The sequence below is a fragment of the Ahaetulla prasina genome, chromosome 3 (assembly GCF_028640845.1).
Source record: "Ahaetulla prasina isolate Xishuangbanna chromosome 3, ASM2864084v1, whole genome shotgun sequence".
NCBI lineage: Eukaryota > Metazoa > Chordata > Lepidosauria > Squamata > Colubridae > Ahaetulla > Ahaetulla prasina.
Window position 1 is genome coordinate 134,736,168 of NC_080541.1, and position 19,732 is coordinate 134,755,899.

Sequence of the window (19,732 nt, forward strand, 5' to 3'; positions counted from 1 at the left end):
GTGTAGCCATTGTTATGAGTTGGGCCATAGATAATCTTGGTTAGCAATATGGCTGCCATGGGGCCATGAACTCCAAGCCACTTCTGAGGCAATCCCCAGATTGAAGTCTCCCAGGACCATAAACCTGGGGAATTCCACAGCGAATCTTGAAGTGGCCTCCAGTAACTCAGGCGACTCAGTAACTTGAGGCTGGTACAGTAGCAAGAGGTCTAACTGTTCTGGTAGTCTAACTTCATGAACAGGGGCTCACAACTGGAAACTTAAGGAACATGGTCCCTGAAGGACAAAATAGATTCTCAATGACATCTCATTATCCCCTGCCTTGAGATCTTGATTGGTGCCAAACTCTAAACCCAGATGGACAAATTTTTGAGAGGGGGACTCCCTCTTCTAAAGTCTGTCTGGTCTTAATAATACATGCCAGGTTGGTTTGCTCCTCCCCAAGGGTGGGAGGGGAAAGGAGGAAAAAAGGGTACATTCTCTATTTCATTTGTGCTAGTGTCATGATGTTGCTACTATAACAAAAGGGTGGAATTTCCATTTTGATGAAAGCAAACAGATTCTGTGAAATAGAATACAAGCTTGTATTCTATTCTAAATACAAGCTTGATGGTCATTACCTTGTAGATGACCCACACCCCATTAAAACCTTGGAGTTTTCATATCAAATGATCTAAGTGCCAAAGCCCACTGCAACTACATTGCAAAAAAGGCTTAAGAGTTGTAAACTTAATCTTGCGTAGCTTCTTCTCCAGAAACACTACACTGCTAACCAGAGTATATAAAACATTCGCTAGACCAATTCAAGCCTGTCTGGAACCCATACCTCATTTCGGACATTAATACAATTGAGCATGTCCAGAAATATTTTACAAGAAGAGTTCTCCACTCCTCTGATTACAACAAAATACCTTATGCTACCAGAATTTAAATCCTGGGTTTAGAAAATTTAGAACTCCACCGACTTCGACATGACCTGAGTTTAACTCACAGAATCATCTGTTACAACGTCCTCCCTGTTGAAGACTACTTCAGCGTCAATCACAACAGTGCTTTATTTATTTTTTATTTATTTTATTTGTCACATTATATATAAGCATAAGCATGAAATAACTATATGATATATAAGCATATATATAATCATAAGAATGTAAGAACTATATGAAATTGGATACAATCAAAGGGAACTTTTGGACAGGAACTCATAGAATCATCTGTTACAACGTCCTTTCTGTTGAAGACTACTTCAGCTTCAATCATAACAATACACAAGCACGCAATAGATTTAAACTTAATGTGAACCACTCTAATCTTGATTGCAGAAAATATGACTTCAGTAACCGAGTTTTTTAAGGCCTGGAATGCACTACCAGACTCTGTGGTCTCTCCCCAAAATCCCCAAATCTTTAACCAAAAACTATCTACTATTTATTTATTTATTTATTTATTTATTTATTTATTTATTTATTTATTTATTTATTTATCATATTTGTATACCGCCCTATCTCCCCAGGGACTCAGGGCGGTTCACAGGCAAATAAAAAAGGTACATATAAATACAAAATAAAATAACAGTTAAAAAGCTTATTCTACATGACCCAATTTTTTTAAAAAACAATATAAATAATAAAACCCATTAAAACCAATATAAAATTTAAAATCTATTGACCTCACCCCATTCCTAAGAGGTCTGTAAGGGGCGTGCATAAGAGCACCAACGTGCCTACCATTCCTGTCCTAATGTTCCCTTTGATTGTATCCAATTTCATATAGTTATTGCATACTTATGATTATATATATGCTTATATATCGTATAGTTATTTCATGCTTATGCTTATATATACTGTTGTGACAAATAAATAAAAAAAATAAATAAAAAAAATAGAATTCCAGTGGGAAGTTGGCTTAGTCTAATAGAACCAAAAGATGTAGAGGAAGATGTAATGCACACTTCTACTGGATAGGGATAAAAGTCAGTAGTTGAAGAGCTCTAAACTGTATAATAACAAACCCTTACAGGGGAATCAGGTGCCAGTGAAATGGAAGGTATGACTCTAGCAGATGTGAATCTATCATTTCATCATTTGGGCAAAGATTGGATTGCTTTTTGGACCTCAGTTAGATTCAATTGGCTTGGGATTTCAATGGAAGATGTATCATTTTATGAACCTTGCCCCAAATACCAATTATTGAACCCAAAGGAGTGGCAAATAGAAATATAGTAGGTCTTCTTCTCAAGATGATTAAAGGCAGTGGTGGGTTTCAATTTTTTTTACTACCGGTTCTGTGGGTGTGGTTTGCTGGGTGTGGCAGGGGAAGGATACTGTAAAATCTCCATTCCCACACCACTCCAGGGGAAATTTACTGCAAAAATCCCCATTTCCTCCTGATCAGCTGGGAATTGGGAGGCAGAGAATAGATGAGGATGGGGCCAGTCAGAATTTTTATTACTGGTTCTCCGAACTACTCAAAATTTCTGCTACCGGTTCTCCAGAACTGGTCAGAACCTGCTGAAACCCACCTAATTAAAGGTAACTAGTGAGAAAAGGAGAAAAGGTGTATCATCAAGATTTCTGGGAGGGCATGAAGGTGCTGAATTAGAAGCAACCATAAACAAGAAAAAGTATATAGAAAGGAATAGTTATAAGAGAAAAAATAAAGATGAGAGAAAGGCAGTTTAGAATGTGCTCAGAGTGTTTCAAAAATTTAGACAAAGTGAATGGTTAAGAATGGCGATTATTGAAAAAGGGCAGAGAAAGTGCAACACAACTGGGAAGGAAATTCATAAAATTGTTGAAAAGGCTGAACATGAAACCTCCAGCAGATTCCATAGAATTTTAAATAGATTTTTTTTCTATTTAGATGAAACTAAAGTGAGGAGATGCTAGAAGAAGTGTGCAAATATGATGTTAGAAATGAGTGGGCAAATAATAGGGATAAGTTGAAGAACTGACCGGTATGGAATTGGAAGCTACAATGAAAGGAAAAATGATGCGAAGGCAGTAAATGGTGAAAAAATGTTATAGGTGGGCAAATTAGATGCTGTTTCAGGAGAAATTTTAAAATGTGATTTCACATTTGTGAAGTAGTTACAATATTTAATTAGGCCTAGGGAACCTCCTCAGGGTGCCGTCGACCAAACAATGTAGGTTGGCGGCTCCCAGGGGGAGGGCCTTCTCTGTGGTGGCACCAGCCCTATGGAACAAGCTACCTCCGGGATTACGCCAACTCCCTGACCTCCGGGCCTTCAAACGTGAACTGAAGACTTTACTATTTCACCGAGCAGGACTAGCCTAAGACATAATTTTAGCGAAATTTTTAAGGGGTTTTAAATCGGTCTTTGACTGTTTTAGTGATTCGGCCGGTAAATTTATTTATTTATTTATTTATTTTATTTATTAAATTTTTATACCGCCCTTCTCCCGAAGGACTCAGGGCGGTGTACAGCCAGAGATAAAAAGTTGATATACATACAATTTAAAACCAAAATTTAAAACTAAGCAAATTGCAAAAGGCCAATATTAAAATTTTAAAAAGTTAAAAACCCTAAGGCAATAAAAACCCAATTTAAAATGAATAATTAATTAATTTAAACCCAATTTAAAATTAATTAATAACAATATTAATTGTAATTAATTGTTATTAATTTTCAACAATTAATTAATATTTGTTCTTAATTGTTTTTAGAATATTGTTATTTATTATATTTATATTGTATTGGTGTGGGTATTTTAATAATTGGCTGTAAACCGCCCTGAGTCCTCCGGGAGATGGTGTGGTATAGAAATGTAATTATAAATAAATAAATAAAATAAATAAATAAAGGTTGACCCTCAGCCATGGTTACTTCAAGGGATGACTGCAGACCACTCATGCTCTTTTAGCCCAATATACCTTCCAAGATAGGTTTCTGAGGAGGAAGAATCAGGGAGGGATTCCTTTATCTTGGTACCCTGGAGGAAAAATAGTGGCACATAAACCTTAGAAACAATTATGAACTATGAAATAGAGGGTGTCTTATTACACAAATGGAAGAAGCTGCTATTGCTCCTGTAATCAGGGTGAGTGAAAAGCTACGGGGACGTTAGTTTACTACAGGTAGTCCTCAACTTATGACCACAACTGAGCCCAAAATTATGCAACAGACATGACATGACAAACAGACACTAAGGAAGAGCCACCACATTAAATGCTACAGGTATTAATTTTTCCTAAATTTTGGCATATTGACTTTAAATGCCTAATGTGAAATATAAGATAATAAACTCTCCCAACTGAAAAAAGAAATTTATTTCATAATTTGAAAAAATTGAAACAATATGTAATTTGTTTAGAAAAAACACATAATAGTAAAAAATAATTAAAAATATTCAATTTACAAAAAATTAGATGAACAGTTTCTTTCACTGGAAATAAATAAGAGCAGTGGAATTATTGTATATATAAACTCACAAATAAAGTCAGAAATGATATTGCTTGATAACAGTTTGCAGGAATTGAAGTTAATTTTTACTACTCTGATCCCTAATAATGTTTTTGAGAGCCTACTTACTTTCACAACGAGGAACTTCATTGGTCCATCCATTTGCTCGACAATCACGGTAATTATATTTGCTGAGCATCTTATACCTAATAATTTTAAAAAATAGTCAACTAACACTAATACTGCAAAAGGATTATATATCAAACCATATTTTATAATAATTTAGAACATACTGAGAAGATGCATTATTCTAATTACTACTGATCATTCTTAGAACTGTAGAAGTATTTACCTGAATCAAGTTTGGTATTTATTCCCAGAGTTAGAAAAAGATGAGAAACTCATTCTCCCCAACTTTTAATTTTATTTTCCTTTCCAAAACTTTTGAAACTATTAACAAACTCAAAAACACTTCTGGATATATAGTTTGAAAATAGTGTATATTATTCAATTTTCTTAAAAAAAACTTTTAAAAACTGAACACACACACACACACACACACACACACACAGAGAGAGAGAGAGAGAGAGAGAGAGAGAGAGAGAGAGAGAGAGAGAGAGAGAGATACACTCACACAGCACAAAATAATATAAAAACAACATTGTACATATTAAGTACAGCACAAATACAATCTTATGATTGTATCCCTGAACTGAATGGCATGGTGGCCTAGTGGTAACCATGCTCGCCTCCCATTCAGAAGTTTCAGAGTTCAAGAAACTGGAAGCATTGCAGTGAGACCGGCTGGAAAACTAGTGGGCTCCGATGAGCTCTGTGACAGGGTTGAAATATAAAATTTGTTACTACCAGTTCTGTGGGCATGACTTGGTGGGGGGGGGGTAATGTGGGTGGGCGTGGCCAACTTTTTTTTTACTTTTAAAAGCATTTTTTTCTACAACCTCTTTGGCTGAAGAGGTTGTAAAAATGCTTTTAAAAGCCTGTGATGACCAGGCAACTTAGCTGGGATCGCCAGAGGAAAAAAAGCTTTTAAAGGGTTCTGACGATCCCAGCTGAGTTGACTGATCACCAGAACCTTTTAAAAGCATTTTTTTTACCTCTTAGGCCAAAGAGCATGTAGAAAACATGCTCTTAAAGGGTTCTGATGATCCCAGCTGAGCCGTGCGATCATCAGAGGTTTTTGGGTTTTTTTACTTTTAAAAGCATTTTTTCAGCCGAAGAAAAAATGCTTTTAAAAGTAAAAAAATAAAACCTCTGATGATCACGCGGCTCAGCTGGGGTGGGTGGGGCAGGGTTTTTTGCTACCGGTTCCTCAAACCACCCGCCGCCATTGCTACCGGATTGGGTGATCTGGTCCGAACTGAAAGCATTTCACCCCTGCTCCGTGAAAATCCATCTGGACAAACTGCTGTCAGGGGGTCTTCAGACCAGAACCATCCTGTAGGGATGGCAAAGAAGGAGAGGCGTCTTGGACGACCAAGAGGAACATGCAAGTTTATCAATAAATCAGAGACAGTTCTTCAGACCGGTAGCGAGGGTGGCGGCCACTGCAAAATGACTACTCTGAAGCTGGGGCAATCGGACTAAGTTTTTGTGCAGAAGCAGCGTTTGAACAGAGTGCTGGTAATGGGTGAATGATTGGCCAACTCACAGGTAAAATCAAAATCACAGGTAAAATCTCACAAAGCTGTATCTGGCATTTTGTGTGTGTGTGTGTGAGAGAGAGAGAGAGTGAGTCAGTCAGTCTTTGTGTTGTGTGTGCATAAAGTGTGAAAATTGGTTTTTGAGCTTTTTGTGGCTGTACGAGGTTCCTGCTTGTTGCAAGGGCCATTTTGGGTGAAGTGCAGCTGCTTTTACATTGTGTGTGAGTCAGTTGTGTTATGTTGTGTTGTGTATGTGTAAAGTGTGAAAGTTGGTTTTTGAGGTTTTTGTGGCTGTGTGAGGTTCCTACTTGTTGCAAGGGCCATTTTGGGTGAAGTGCAGCTTCTTTTACATTGTGTGTGAGTCAGTTGTGTTGTGTTGTGTTGTGTTGGGTGTGTGTAAAGTGTGAAAGATGGTTTTTGGTATCACTTATTGTTTTATATACTTTGTTTATTATTTTTATTATTTATTGTTATTGGCTACGCCCACCCAGTTATCTGACCACCAAGCCACGCCCACCAATTAAGCCACACCCACAGAACCGGTAGGGAAAATTTTTAGATTTCACCCCTGCCAAGAAGGTTTTTGCATCTACAATTGGATTTGGAGAAACTAAAAATAATAAAAGAAAAGAACCCGAGGAAAAGTATTTTTTATGTGGATTTAAAGTATTTTTGACAGTTTTGACAATTAGTTGGTTTGAGAGTACTGTGGATTGAGAGAGACATCTGCTGATGGAAAGAGAATACTGCAATACTTGGTGGAAGATAGAAGAGAAATTACAACTGTGACCTTGATTACCGGAAAAGATAATTTGGAAACTGTGAGAACTTTTAAGGAGTGTTTGTCTTTCTACATTGCTTGGTTTCGATTGTCAATAGCTGTGGAAGATAACAAATCTTCAACTTGGAGTGGACTAGACAAATATATGAATTGAACATTAAAATTTGAAAATAAAAAGAGACTATAGGGGTTTTAAGTTGTAATTAAATGTGACGTAATTCAAAAGTCTTAACAATTTATTAAATTGGCAATATGGAGTCTTGGATGTGTGAGGAATTAATTGAGATGTTTAAAAATATGCGTGAATCACTAAAAGGTAATAAAAAGTCAGAAATCTTGTTGGAATGCACAGAACAGAAAATAGGAGAGAAGGTGGTAAAAGAGAGCATAAATGAGGAGCAATGAATAATATTGAAGGAAAAGGAATTGAAAACAAAAAGCAGTTAGAAGATTTCACTGGGATTTAAAGTGGCAAAAAAAGAGTGGACAGGGGGAACATCCCCCAAAAAAGAATCAATCAAAGAGTAAAGAGGGAAATAGTGGGAAGAGATTAGGAGAAAGCTTGGGGAGAAATACTCAAATAATATATCTAAAAGTGAGAAAAAGGATTCAGAAGAAAAAATACAATACATTGAAGAAGAAGAAGAAGAAGAAGAAGAAGAAGAAGAAGAAGAAGAAGAAGAAGAAGAAGAAGAAGAAGAAGAAGTAGTAGTAGTAGTTGTAGTAGTAGTTGTAGTACTAGTAGTAGTAGTTGTAGTAGTAGTAGTAGTTAAGAGAATGGGGTAGAAGGAGAAAATTATCAAGAAGTGAAATTTTGGAGAGACCAAGAGAAAATGGTTAAAGAAGGGAAGATTAGTGGAAAGGAGGAAGGAAAATAAGGTACATATTAGTAGATTTAAGGGAATTGTATTAATAATATTAATTGTGGATGGTCAACTAAGTTAAAGGGTTGTTATGTTATGTAAGATTGCCATGTTCTTTTTTTCAAATCCATTTTACATTATATCTGTTTCCAATTTCAGCCATAATATTCTCTTTCCATACTTCTTTATCTTATCTGAATATGATGATGTATATTGCTTATAGTAAAACAGAATAGCAGATGAAATGTGAAAAATGCAATTTAGTTTAATTTTGAAGACAATTTAAATTAAGAGACAAAGTTGAAATGTTAAAAAGTGGGACGGGGAATTTGAGAAATATATTTAGCAATGGAGAAATAAGATAATGTTATTGTAAGAGATTAGGAATTAAGGGAAGATAATATTATTTATGTCTCAAGAAGAAACTAAGATAAGATAAAGAAGTATGGAAAGAGAATATTATGGCTGAAATTGGAAACAGAGATATGATGTAAAATGGATTTGAAAAAAAGAACAACATGGCAGAAGCTGAAATAACAAGATATGCTGAAAAATGATTAAGTTGTGATAAAGGATTATATAAAAGAGATGAATATGAAAAAAATGGGACGATTAGAATAGATTATAAAGATTATTATGTATAAGATGTGACCCGGTCAACACTCTGTTCACAAAATATGTATGATGAAAGAAAAATTCTAATAAAACTTGTTTACAAAAAAAAAGAAGAAGAAGAAGAAGGTGGTTTGGAGTTCAATTCTAGATAGAGGCAGATGTTTTTCTCCTAGGGCATCAAGAAAAAATAACTGCTGCAAATTCCGTGTAGGCATCAGGAAGGGCACTAGCCAGTAAACACTCAGTGTCAGCCAAACTCTGCCCCAAATAGGGACTACAGGATCATAGAAAGGGAGAATTGTATCAAATGAACCATGTTTCAAGAAGCATTTGGAAGAAAATGTTACAGATGTTTTAAAAACAACTCAGTACTAAGTACCTCGATGTAATAAAGTATTTTAAATTTTTGCAATGAAAATCCCAGGAATCATTCTCTATATTAAAACTCCCTCTTGTAGTAAGAGGTATAAATATTTAATGAAGGGATAAATAAGAGATCAAATTTAAGAGCATAACAACATTGTGCAGCAACATTGCAAAATGATGACTCTTACAAAAATACATACTATATTCCAGAGAAAACCAATATGCAATAAAATAAGTTCAGATGAAACAAGTGGGGTAATTCTACCTTCAGTCACCAAGAAACCAGCAGGGTCAGATGTTTATACCAATGAAATATGGGGAGAAGAAAGCAAAATAAAAAAATAAACAACAATAATACTATTGTCCATTTTCATGATACAGCTATGACAGTACATCTACATGCAGGCAAGAGAGAAGGATTCTATAGGGATATAGTTACAACCTCCCACACTAGAATACAATATAAATGAATTATACTTTTGGGAGACAGAGCTTTTGTTTTCCTTAATACACAGGTTATATATAATGAATAATTAGAAAGGAGAAGAACAATTATAAAAATATTACCCTTCATTACACGTATAAACAACACGGGCACCAAAAGTAAAATCCTCTCCCTGGGTAAGTTCAAACCTGACATAATCAGAATCTCCAGGACTGCCACAAGATATTCCTACAAATTTAAATAAAATAAAATAAAATGTAATACAATGCAATGCAATATAGCAAGAAAATTAGCATTTGGGAAGCCCTCAGACTGCCAGGCACTTACATTTCCCCTTGCTTATTTCACCTTTCCTATCTCACTATTATTATAAACTAAACCTGATCTTACTATTTTCAGAATTCCTGCACTCCTGCTTCACCTCATTGGTATGTACATTCTGATATTCTGAATGATATGTAATTATATGAAATGCCTTTCATTAAGACATTACATGGCAAATTCAAAGTTCTTACTCATGGAAATCCTCCTGGCATTCACTCTTAAAAGCAACCTCTATTTTTAGTTATAATAATGTAATTCATGGCACTCAGTATCAAGTAAAAACAAAGTACAAAGGGAAACACAAAATACATTTATTTATTTAGAAAATTTATACAGCCACCCACTCAGCCTTGCCCCATGGAATTGTCCCCTATCCTATCCCCTTCTCACCCTCAGTCTTGCCTCCCAGAATCCTCCCAGAATCCTCCCCTATCCTATCCCCTTCTCTCCCTCAGCCCTGCCCCACCGAATCCTCCCCTATCCTATCCACTCTTCTCCCTCAGGCTTGCCCCACAGGAATGTCTCCTATCCTATCCCCTTCTCTCTCTCAGCCTTGCCCCACAAAAGCCTGTCCTATGCTATCCCGCTCTCTCCAGAGTTATTTTCAAGTTGGGAGGGGAAGAAGAATGTCTAATTAATTAGCATCAGAGCGTGTTATAATAATATAGGAAATAGCAATGCTCTGATGGTCATTTCAAAAAATCCTTTCTTAGTGAGCACCTAGAAGCCAAGAGGAACATACACAGCAAATATCAAGTTTGTAGGCTTTATGGTTCTGGAGATTTCGTGATTACGGCATGAGTGGTTTTCGCTTTTATAGAGAGAGAGAGAGAGAGATTCTGTGAAAGGAGGGCTGGTTGCAATTGTTTTTTCTGCAGTTTCAACTATTCATTGGAGTCTGTATCTGTCCTGATTGGTTGTTGTATCAAACAAGACGGTTATAGAAGTACAAATGATAGATTCAGTAATTCCTCTGTATTACTGTATCAACAACTTCTGGGGCAGTCTGAACCTTTTGAGTTGATACAGGAAGAACATTTTTTGTTGTACCTTTTTAATGGTGGTTCTAATTTCAAACCCTGGCAGCAAAATGGATGGACACAGTTACAGCAATGATGACTTCACTTTTGGAAACCTGAGACAAGTTGGGGACAGATGGTCCAAGAGAAAAATCTATCTACATGATCACTAAGAGCCAACATCAACTTGAAGGCTTATAATCAAAAATACTAATCAGAAATGGTAAAAAATACTTCTTCAACATTTCAGTATCCTTCTTCACTGACATTTGCAAAACATTATTTTATTTCTTACCTGTGCAGTTCTTACGAGGTGGCAATCGTCGCCAGACTCCATAATTACATTCAAGTTTAATAGGCCAAGCTTTAACATATCCAGGGCGGCATTTATATGATATTATGTGCCCATGTACATATGTCTCTGCAGTCAATTCTTTTATAGATTCTTCACGTTCTCTTCTAGCAGGTGGTCCACATGCATCTTCACCTAGACACCAATGAAAAAGAAACAGCATTTAGCAAAACTTTTCTGCCAAATTTTGTTCCATTGCTTGGGGGGGGGAAAAGTTAATTCTTTTGTAAAAGGATAGTTTTACAACCACTCAGAATAATTCCATTAGTTTGCTTAGATAAAGGTAATTATATTTTGATAAAATCAACTGCTGGACAGACCAGCTTTCCCTAAGAATGCCAAGGACCATGCTGGTTTGGATTTATACGAATTGCAGTAGCAGTGCATCTGTAAAATGTGATGGTGGGTAAAACTGTAAAAAAAAAAAAAAGAATAAAATGAGATATAAAGTGTTTGATCATATGTGTCCTAAACTAGAAATGCAGAGCTGGAAAAATGTAATTAAAAATTAGTCTATTTTGTTTCATTTTCCACAATTGTGTTTTACATTATTTGATGCTGTGCTACTTTTAACTTCAGCTTTATTTTATTTTTTTCAGTTTGGTAGATATTTTATTTACATTGTATTCAGATATGAGATCTAGAGGCCACCTGACTCCAGAACAGTTTATCCTAAAAAGCAGAAAACTACACCAAAAGAAATGTGTTTAGTCCCAAAGGTTTTTTAAATGCTTCTCAAATATTATCAGCATGGGAACCAAATATGTTTCTGGGAGGATATTATTAGACCAGGAGGACCTGCTCACTGTCAATCATGCCTTTGTACTTTCCTATCTGGACTACTACTGTGCTGTCCACATGGAGCTTCTCTTGAAAAGCACTTCAGCTGGTGCAGAATAAGGCAGCCTGGGTGGTGTTGGTTACTTGGTGCATGTAAGTCACCACTACTTTGTGAACTGCACCGGTGGATGGTGTGTTTCACCATCTACCAGCCAAATTCAATTCAATGGCTATCACCTTTAAAATTGTTTATGGCTTGGAACTAAGTTACTTGGATGAACATGTCTTCCTGGTTACTTTTATCCATCCGATCTGGCCTGGTAGGATAGTATATTCTGGGAGCCATCAGCTAAGAAATTCTAGTTGGGGGCCCAGAAGGCAAGCTTCTTCTGCCATAGTAACTACCCTTTGCAACATTCTTGCCCTCTCATGAGGCCCTAATGGGATGGTTCTGTGCCTAGGCCTTTACAATTGTGTAAAGAGACCAATCTCCTGGTTGCCTTAACAATTAATGATTGTGATTCTTTTTTTCCTCAGATGCTATGCCAGTATAAAAGAGGTCTTGGGCAGAATGTAAATGGAGGCCCAGGAAGGACATGAATGGAGGCCTTGGCCATGTTGTGAGAGAAGCCATGGCTGCATCCGTGTGAAAAAAGGCAATGTAAAAGGTTTTGGCCATTACAGTAGTTGTGTATAGTGTGGGAGCACCTGACTGTAATAATAAACATTGAGCTAGACTTTAAAGATTATTTACTGTAGCCTATATATCAATAAAGATCCAGTCAATTTGGTGGAGTTAGTTTCCTGCCCTAGACTACCTCAAAGACAATTGAAGAATACCAAGAGTAGATAGAGAAAAATGGGGATCCAGAAATGCAGCTATTTCTCAATCAGATTCTATACTGCAAAAGGCAACTGATTGATTTGAAAAAGATCAAATGGCTCCTATACAGGAGAAACTCTAAACGCATCCCTCTTTTCTTTTCTTTTTTTCAAATATCCTACTGTTGCCAACATACTGTTCAAAATGAAGCCTTTTTTTTTTTTTGAACAAATCTGAGAACTTCCCATTACACTCAGAGGGAATCTATTTTATACTGGAACCAGATTATCTTATTGATAAAGTCACAAGACTAATCAATTAATGTTCTGTTCCGTTCTGTTCTATTCTGTTCCGTTCCGTTCATAATCATAACATTCTGTATTTTCTTGCTCTAATGAGTTCCAATGAACTCTAATATAAAACTCCCATTTCTTCTGCCAAACCTACCAGTCACACAAGGCTGTCAGAGCTTAGAGAGGTGACAAGAGAAGAATATGTGAGGAAGGAAATGACTATCTTTATTCTGTGAGATTGGGAAGCTGTTGGAGGAAAAGCAGTAGCTCTTTATCTACAGAACAGGACAACTTGATGCAGCAAACTCACCGCTGCCAACTCACCATGGCCAGCTTGCTGCAGGTAAACTCACTGCAGGATAATTCAACAATTCAATTTAATTATTTAAAATAATTTTAAAAATATTTTTGATGTTTGTTATTCACGTTCCATTTTGTCCCTCCATTTGCATTCTTTGTTTAATTATTCTATTCTGTTCTATTCCACCATTTCTTTGATATTCTTGTCCTGTGGAGATTTGTCCCATGGTGAGTTGGTCTAGTATGATTTGTCCCAGGTGTGTGGTCAGCCCCCAGATAGTGTAGAGACTTGGACTGAGACTGAGGGAGCTGAAGTGACCCATAATATTTTCCCTATTGGACAAATCTATAACAGGTGGTATGCCAGCTCCCTGCCCAACTGAGCCAGTGATGTTCAAGGCAGGAAACTACTTGGAGACTATTTAATTTATTTTAATCCCTGCGTATGACTGAGGCCATGATCCTAGGTCCAGCATGGTGGCAAAAGTGGAACTATTCTATGGGTTGAGACAAAGATAGGTGGTAGATGCAGAAAAAAGCTGCTAATTGGCATGGAAAGTGCAGAGAACCAGCCCTGCACCTAAAGTTAGGAAAGTAAAAGCAGAGCCTGTGAATACACTAAGAGGAGGAGATGGGTTAGAACTGCTAATTCTGGCAGAATATTGTGACTTGGCTGAGGTTTTTAGTGAGATAGAGTCAGATGTGCCCCCACCTCATCAACCCACTGACTATGCAGTAGAGGTCATACCAAAAGCTAACTGCCCAAGCCAAAAATGTACTCGATAAACCCCAAAGAGATAGATGAGCTTCAAGCATTTATAAATAAGAACCTGGAAAGGGGGTTCATTCAGCCAGTGAAATCAAGAATGGCTGCCCCGATACACTTCAAAGAAAAGAAAGAAGAGTCCCTTAGGTTTCATGTAGATTACAGGGGGCTGAATTGCTTATGTGTCTCCGCCTAATGAGAGACATACCATCTTTCCCTGAAAATACAACCTACCCTGAAAACAAGCCCCAGCCTGATTTTCACATCTATGCCTAATATAAGCTAAATCTCAAAAATAAGCCCTACTTAAGCCGCACCCACTATCTGATTGTACAAGGTAGAGTGAGGCGCAGGAGTCAAAAATCAAGCTAGGGTGGGGGTGGGGTGGAGCTGCTCCATGCACTCAGTAACCACTTATCTTAGGACTGCTGCAACCAAGTGTCGCATGCCCTGACACCTGTCATGCCACTGCCCAATCTTTTCTGCAGCTGCTCACGGCAGAACGCCATCTGGGTTGTACTGCTGGTGTCGCTGCTCATGGCAGGATGCCCTATGGCTTCTGATGCCAGTGCCGCTGCTCATGGCATAACGCCATGAGTCTTGTTATGCTCATGCACATAACAACACAACACATCTGCAGCATCCTGCCATGAGCAGAACCAGCATGATGAGCCATATGACATCCTGCAGCAAGTGGCAGCAGCAGCCTTATGAGCCTTGTGGCATCTTACAGTGGCGCGACAGGTGTTGGGGCATGAGAGGCATGTGTTCTGTCCTCCTTCACCTCTGTCCGAGTGATGGCTTAATTAGCCGGCACTAACAGCTCTGGCAGCAGAATAGTGAACATCTGCCAAGTTCTCTGATATCTCCCTCAACGCTGGTGAGTCATTTCAGTTCTTAGTTAATCAGTTGATTTGCCGGCTACGAAGAGACACAGCAGTGCTCACTGCCTTTATATCCTGTGGGGTGTGGCTCCATGACTCAGCACTTCCTAGGCCTGCCCCACCCCTGCTTCTGTTGTTCCCTCCTCTCCTGCCTACGAAACCTAGGGTCCAACCACTCCTGATTGCTATCAGCTGGGTCTGAAGGCATGGCCTCGGGGGGGAAAGAGTCAGGGGACAGAGGCCTCGTTATCTCTTCCACCTGGCCTGCTTTTGGCTCCTGGAGCTGAGCCAGGGAAGCCGGTGCTCCTGAGATAAGTCTTGATGGCCCTTCCCCCTCACTTTCCAAGTCACTTTCTGGCAGCAGGCCCGGCTCCAAGTCACTTTCTGGCAGGAGGCCCAGCTCAGGGGGCGCAGACACAACAGCAAAGTGGTCCTAAGGAAAGGGGGGGGGTAATATATCTCCTGAAAATAAGACCTGGTGGTTATTTTGGGGCTGAAAAGAAAATAAGACCAGGTCTTATTTTCAGGAAAACAAAGTAGGTTATTTAGCAAGGGCGAAAATCTTCACTAAACTAGACTTGAGGGAAGCATACTACCAAGAGAGGATTAAAGAGGGAGACAAATGGAAGACAGCGTTCAATTGTCCCCTAGGATGCTACCAGTGGTATCTGGGTGATGCCAAGGTGCTCCCACCATTTTCATGCAGCTAATAAACACTGATCCACATTTTGTTGAAACACATTTCTTGCATACATCCCACATATATTTCAAAAGAAAGAATCTTTTTAAGGTGAACGAAATGATATTGTACTGTCTTATCTGTTGTGATAGCACATCCTCTTATCATGTATCCTGTATCATGTTGCAACTAAATAAATACTTTCAATATGTGTAAAATCTACCAAAATGTTCTGGGTGAGATAAATCTCTTGGGCAAAAATAATTGGAAAATTATTTAAATAATGTTAAAAAGCATACTTCTGCAGAGTTAAATATCTTAGCCATTCTATAATCATAGCAATACATGAAGTTTTACTTACTGACACATTTTGGTGAAGGTGACCATCCATTTCTCGTGCACTCAACTACCTTTTCTCCATTATCAGGTTGAAAAGTAAATCCACTGTCACAAAGAATTCGAATTAGATCCCCATCATGGTATAAAGTTCTTTGAGGTCGGAAAGAACCATTTGATAATCTTGGAGAATTGCATGTAATTTCTAAAGAAAATAAATCATATCTTATATTGAAAAAAGAAAAGCTTGCACTCATATTAGATTATGAGCATTGCTTTCTATTAGCATAGAAAACAATATCGTTATTATTTTTAAAATATCCAGAGGACCATGAGACCATTTTCATTAGCCGTCATGCATACTGATGGGCATTAATTAATTTAAAACTGCCAATTAGTATCTAAAATGTACTGTGAAATCAACCAACTTGATTTAAAATACTTTTAGTGGCCCTTGGCTACTATTTATTTGGAAGATTGTAAATAAACTTAGCAAGTTGCTATAATTAATCTTCCCCTTCACTTGTGCTTTGAATTGAAACATAAAGCTACAATCTGATATCTCTATTCTTGCTATTCAGTCTCACTGTCAATCCCAGTAGTGCTTTCAGCCACCTGCAAGGATTGCAAATTAGGGGTTCCACATTGTAGTGGTTCTTCTCCTGCCTGAAGTTACAGTTTTAGTTAACAATAACAGGGAAAAGAAGTCAGGCCTTCAAATGTTTCATGGTGGAGCTTGCAGGGTTTGTTCCTTTTCCCATTCTGTTCAAATTCTGCTCAGAATTAGGAGCGGTCATCTATCCATGATGATAACTCTCAGATAGTGAATCACCAACAACAATACAAATGGACAATTAGGGTGATGATGGATACATTGCTGGAAGTCCTGAAGGATAGATTGGGACAAATTCCCTGGAGAATATCAATGTGATTTCTGAGAGTGAATACCACCTTCTTGGCATGTAATTAAACAATTAATTAGCTCTTCCTGGCATTGCCCCAGGGATACCATCAAAACATCAACTGGTCTAGAATTCGATACCTGTATGTTCAATATATACTCTTAGATCTGCTACGTTACATCATTGCTGCAAAAGTTACAGTGGCTACCAACATGCCTCTGAGTACAATCAAGGGGCTGGTCATGATTAGTTGTTTAAGTATGGGGCATCTATGACATTGAGTTTTCCAGATAACCATGGTTTGTCTAACCTGGATGGCAAGAGTCCCCAGCTTTCAGATTAGTCCGGGAGTGATATCAGGTCTTTTCTAGCTCCCCTCCTTAGAAACAGCTGCCCTAAGTAGAGAATGGCAGTCACTCTTCTGGTTTTCTTGAAGCTAGTAGTGAGTGTAGGACCACCCAGATTTATGTCTACATGTGTGCATTTTTCTTATGATTTATTCTTAGTCATTCTGTTATTGGATTTTAATTTTAAATCTGTAAATTGCCTAGAATCCATAAGGATCAACATGGTATAGAAATAGCATGCATGCATAAACAAAGAAACATCTGCATGAAGTTCTTCTAATGCCTGTGGTGGAACAACTGGTTCTGGGAGAGGTTGAACCACTAAAATTGTGAGCTGTCTTTCACTATTATTGCAATGCTCTCTACATGGGGCTGCCCTTGAGGTGCACCCGGAGGCTGCAGTTAGTCCAGAATGCGGCTGCGCGAGTGGTAATGGGAACCACTCATGGCTCCCATGTAACATCACTACTGCGCAGTCTGCACTGGCTTCCTGTGGTCTTTCGGGTGCGCTTCAAGATTTTGGTTACCACCTTTAAAGTGCTCCATGGCTTAGAACCCGGGTACTTACGAAACTGCCTGCTGTTACCTCATGCCTCCTACCGACCCGTACGCTCTCACAGAGAGGGTCTTCTCAGGGTGCCGTCCGCCAAACAGTGTCGGCTGGCAGCCCCCAGGAGCAGGGCCTTCTCTGTTGGAGCTCCGATGCTCTGGAATGAACTTCCCCCTGGCTTACGCCAAGTGCCTGATCTTCGGACCTTTCGCCGTGAACTAAAAACACATTTATTTATTCAAGCAGGACTGGCATAATAGTTTTACTATTTTAAATTGGGTTTTACGGTTTTAGGGTTTTTTAATTTTTTTAAATTTTAACATTGGCCTTTGTCTGTAATTTGCTTTGTTTTAAATTTTGGTTTTAATTGTACATATATGGAGTTTTATCTTGGCTGTACACCGCCCTGAGTCCTTCGGGAGAAGGGCGGTATAAAAATCTAATAAAACTAAACTAAACTAAACTAGACATCCCCTAATCTGCTAGTGCTAAAATTAGAAGCACAGCAATATTCTTCACCACTAATTAAAGAATTCCCTATAATCTTGTTAGAAATGGAGTTGGAATTTCTATTGGTATTGATATTTAGATTTTGGTATGGTAATAGTTTATAAAATCTTTAAAAAGGGAAACAATAGCTCAGCTATGGAGTTTATTATCAGCAAAAGCAATTACTGTATCTTTTAATGAAATAAAAATATTGCCCTGCAGATCAGTAGTGGTTTTCACTTACCTTTGCTACTGGTTCAGAACTCTGAACTTATTTCGCTCACATGTGGCACTTCTGTGCATGCGCAGAGCATCAGTGATGATGTCCGGCTGGGTGGGCTGAACTGGGACGAACTGGTAGAAACCTACTACTGATGCAGATTACCCCTACATTGATGATACAGCAGACCTTTGTGGGAGGATCTGAAGAGTGCAGTTTTTGCACTAACCTGGCCATTAAACCACCAATGGTTGTGTCTTTCATTGCACCATTCTTCTTCAGCAATCTGAAACTTTTCCCAAGAATTTCCAATGGGCCTTTTCGGAATAGGAAAGTACAGCCCAGACGGGAATGCTTCAAGGTGGGATAAAAATTACCGGTAAAGCACATAAATAATTGCAGCTTATTTTAGCTCTAATCATAAATAGACTCAAACTGGAGTGTTTTGGCCCTGGATTGGTGATAACAGAATTGTAAAATTAAACTTTTTGAGTCACCTTTGCATTTAGGAATCACGGGTGGTGTCCCATCACACTGGATGACAAAAGCTGATTGGGAAGAATTTGCTTCCATGACATATCCTGTTCTACAGGTCAGCTCAATAGAAAGACCACGTTGAACAAATATATTTTCGGGCACATCTGTTCCATCTTTAACTTCTATCTTCTGGCTTTCCAATTCAGTCCTGGGGATCACACAGGGATCTGAGGGGAAAAAGAAAGCAAATCCTACTCGAGAAGGCTGTTGGGATCCAAATGCATCATATTATCTTGTTGCAAGATTTAGCTAGATTTAGCTTTCATCTAGTAGCTGCTTCACCTCAGTTAATAGAATTGAAATCGTATATAAAGGAGAGCTGCTGAAGGAAACATCAATTAAATCTTCTTTATATGAGAGAGAGAGAGAGAGAGAGAGAGAGAGAGAGAGAGAGAGAGAGAGAGAGAGAGAAAGCAGTTATTCTTAATTATTAGAAATGCTCATGAAAATTGAATGAAGACTTCCTTTTCTGCTTACCGAGGCAAACGGGCACTTTTATCCACGTCCCATTGTTACAGAAAGATCTGTTCTGACCTTCCATGGCATAATACTTTTGGCATTTGAATTCTACTGAAGAGCCAGATCTGTACTGCTTTTTAGATAAACTAGTAATGTCTCCATTCTCAGTTCTTGGTGGACCACTGCAATTTTGCCCTCTTTCTATCAAATATGAAAGCATGAAGAAGATGAATAAATAAATAAACTAAGAATTTCTTCTCTAAGAATTAACAGGTTAAACTGATCTAAATAATTTGTGTGTGTGTGTGTGTGTGTGTGTGTGTGTGTGTGTGTAATTTATATAATACACACACACCTTTTATATATATTATATAATTTCAAAGTATACTTAAAACATAATCTGCCATTATTATGGAATCTATGACAAAATTTTACAATATCCACTTCTTGATATTTAAAGTAATAGGAGTTTTCCAAACTTTCTTGCCTATGCATGATATAACCCCAAGTTCCTAAGA

At 38.0% G+C, this 19,732-nt stretch overlaps 1 protein-coding gene and 1 long non-coding RNA gene across 4 annotated transcripts in view; one reads left to right on the forward strand and one right to left on the reverse strand.

Annotated features, from left to right (window-relative positions):
• The window catches only part of LOC131194826 (complement factor H-like), a 117,088-nt gene that overhangs the window by 88,337 nt on the left and 9,019 nt on the right, over nucleotides 1-19,732 (reverse strand). Inside the window, exons 4-9 of one of the 3 annotated variants that reach the window (XM_058176314.1) lie at nucleotides 19,233-19,415; nucleotides 18,716-18,922; nucleotides 15,736-15,915; nucleotides 10,793-10,984; nucleotides 9,277-9,382; nucleotides 4,553-4,629 (exon numbers count right to left, since the gene is read on the reverse strand). The exons of 1 other annotated variant lie outside the window; for it this stretch is intronic. In XM_058176314.1, the coding sequence (XP_058032297.1) occupies nucleotides 4,553-4,629; nucleotides 9,277-9,382; nucleotides 10,793-10,984; nucleotides 15,736-15,915; nucleotides 18,716-18,922; nucleotides 19,233-19,415 (945 nt within the window). The remainder of the gene's footprint in view (nucleotides 1-4,552; nucleotides 4,630-9,276; nucleotides 9,383-10,792; nucleotides 10,985-15,735; nucleotides 15,916-18,715; nucleotides 18,923-19,232; nucleotides 19,416-19,732) is intronic. One more of the 3 variants, XM_058176315.1, reaches the window with a different exon arrangement.
• On the forward strand, nucleotides 9,551-12,670 carry LOC131194833 (uncharacterized). The gene is made up of 3 exons (XR_009154326.1): nucleotides 9,551-9,582; nucleotides 10,565-10,720; nucleotides 12,167-12,670. It is a non-coding gene; the product is annotated as an uncharacterized LOC131194833 (long non-coding RNA).